At 61.5% G+C, this 1,525-nt stretch overlaps 1 protein-coding gene across 1 annotated transcript in view; it reads right to left on the bottom strand.

Annotated features, from left to right (window-relative positions):
- Window positions 1-954: 954 nt before the first annotated feature.
- EMIHUDRAFT_67088 (hypothetical protein) overlaps window positions 955-1,525 on the bottom strand; it is a gene marked incomplete at both ends in the record, with an annotated part of 1,332 nt that continues 761 nt past the window's right edge. Inside the window, 2 exons of the mRNA XM_005764746.1 lie at window positions 955-1,236; window positions 1,462-1,509. Coding sequence (XP_005764803.1) covers window positions 955-1,236; window positions 1,462-1,509 — 330 coding nt within the window. The remainder of the gene's footprint in view (window positions 1,237-1,461; window positions 1,510-1,525) is intronic.

Raw genomic sequence — 1,525 nt, forward strand, 5'->3', positions numbered from 1 at the left:
GGGATGGCGGCGGGGGGCGAAGGTGGCGGGGGCGAGGGCGGCGTACGAGAGGGGCCGAGCGACCCAGGCAGATGGTACGGCATAAGAACTTAATGTTCCCTTCCTCTCAGGTCGCGCCTTCGACGTGTGCGCGAGCGGTGGCCCCTGCCGTGACCACCCCGTCACGACACTGCTCCGTCACCAGCAACATCCGAGCCATGGTGGGTAAAATAAATAAATAAAACGGGCAAACTCTGAGACGAGATGGGATTTAGGGACATGTGTCCCCGCCCTGCACGATCTTGGTGTGAGGGATCTTCAATCCGTGTCCCCTCACCCCTCGTCACAACCCGACACGGAAGAGCGGCAAGAGTTGGGGCTGCGGCTACGGCTGCGGCTATGAGAGGGGCCGGGGTCGCGGGAGAGCCGCTGCGCCGCGTGGACGCGCCTACACCGCTCTTGCTCCGCTCGCCACCTCTCGCAAAGGTCCAAAGCCATATGGTGGGTGTGTCGAGCGTCGACCTGTGAATTCTTTCGACGTGTTTGGGTTGCTTGTGTATACTATCAATCACCGCAGCCTTTGTACGGTTGGGAGGGGCACTGGGGCTGATCCGCAGCGTCGCGCAGTCTTATCGTGGGTTTATGGTAGGCGTAAGCGACAGTGTGAGAGAGGACGGATAGGGATTCCTTGTTGCAATGTTGGATTTCGGGATTTGTGAACACTAAAGAAAAAAGCGCTACACTCAACGTACAATGATGTCAATGACGATGCATCGAGCGGCGGCCCCCTCGCGCCTCGGCACTTGGGAGTCCCGACCGGGGCGCCACTCTTTTGTCGCGGCCCGACGTGTCCAGCACCCATGTATGCCCCCCCCCGTCCCATCTCTGATGCCCGTAGATGCGCCTCGCTCTCGGGAGCAGCAGCGACTCGGCCTTCCCGCGAGCCCACTACACGTACCTGTCGTCCCTGTTGCCTCAGTGCGTCATCGGCTCGGGCTGCGGCTGCATATTCTCGACCTGCTGCATCATCTCGCCAGACGAGACGCCACACTCCGCCGGCTGGGGCAGCGACGGCGGCACGTTCTCGTTCGGCAGCGAGGGCGGCAGCGACGGCGGCATCTGCCAGTCGATCTGGTAGCGCGTGACTCGCGGTTTTTCCGCGAGGATGGTTCGGACCAGCCGGTCGTGCAGCGGCGGCTCGGGCGGGCTCTCGTTGAGCTCGGGCGCGTCGTACTCGTTGTTGACGTAGTAGCCTGCCTCACAACCGCCGCGTCGAGGGGGCGGCGCGCGGGGGAGGGGGGAGGGGGGGGGGGCGGGGGGGCGGGGACAACCCCCCCAAAAATCTCCCCCCCAAGGGGATTTGGGCCCAAAAACCTCCCCCCGAGGAGGCCTCGGTGCCAGGTTGTTCTTTTTCAAAAGCGTTTTTTTTTTAAAAGGCTCTCTTCGCCCCCTACTCGGAAAAATCCTCCCCCTCCAAAAAACCCTCCTAAAAAGAACCCCCGGGGCCCGACAGACAAAAAAAAAATTGTCCTTAAAAAAAAAAAAA

The sequence above is a fragment of the Emiliania huxleyi genome (genome assembly GCF_000372725.1).
Source record: "Emiliania huxleyi CCMP1516 unplaced genomic scaffold EMIHUscaffold_58, whole genome shotgun sequence".
Taxonomy (NCBI): Eukaryota; Haptophyta; order Isochrysidales; family Noelaerhabdaceae; genus Emiliania; species Emiliania huxleyi.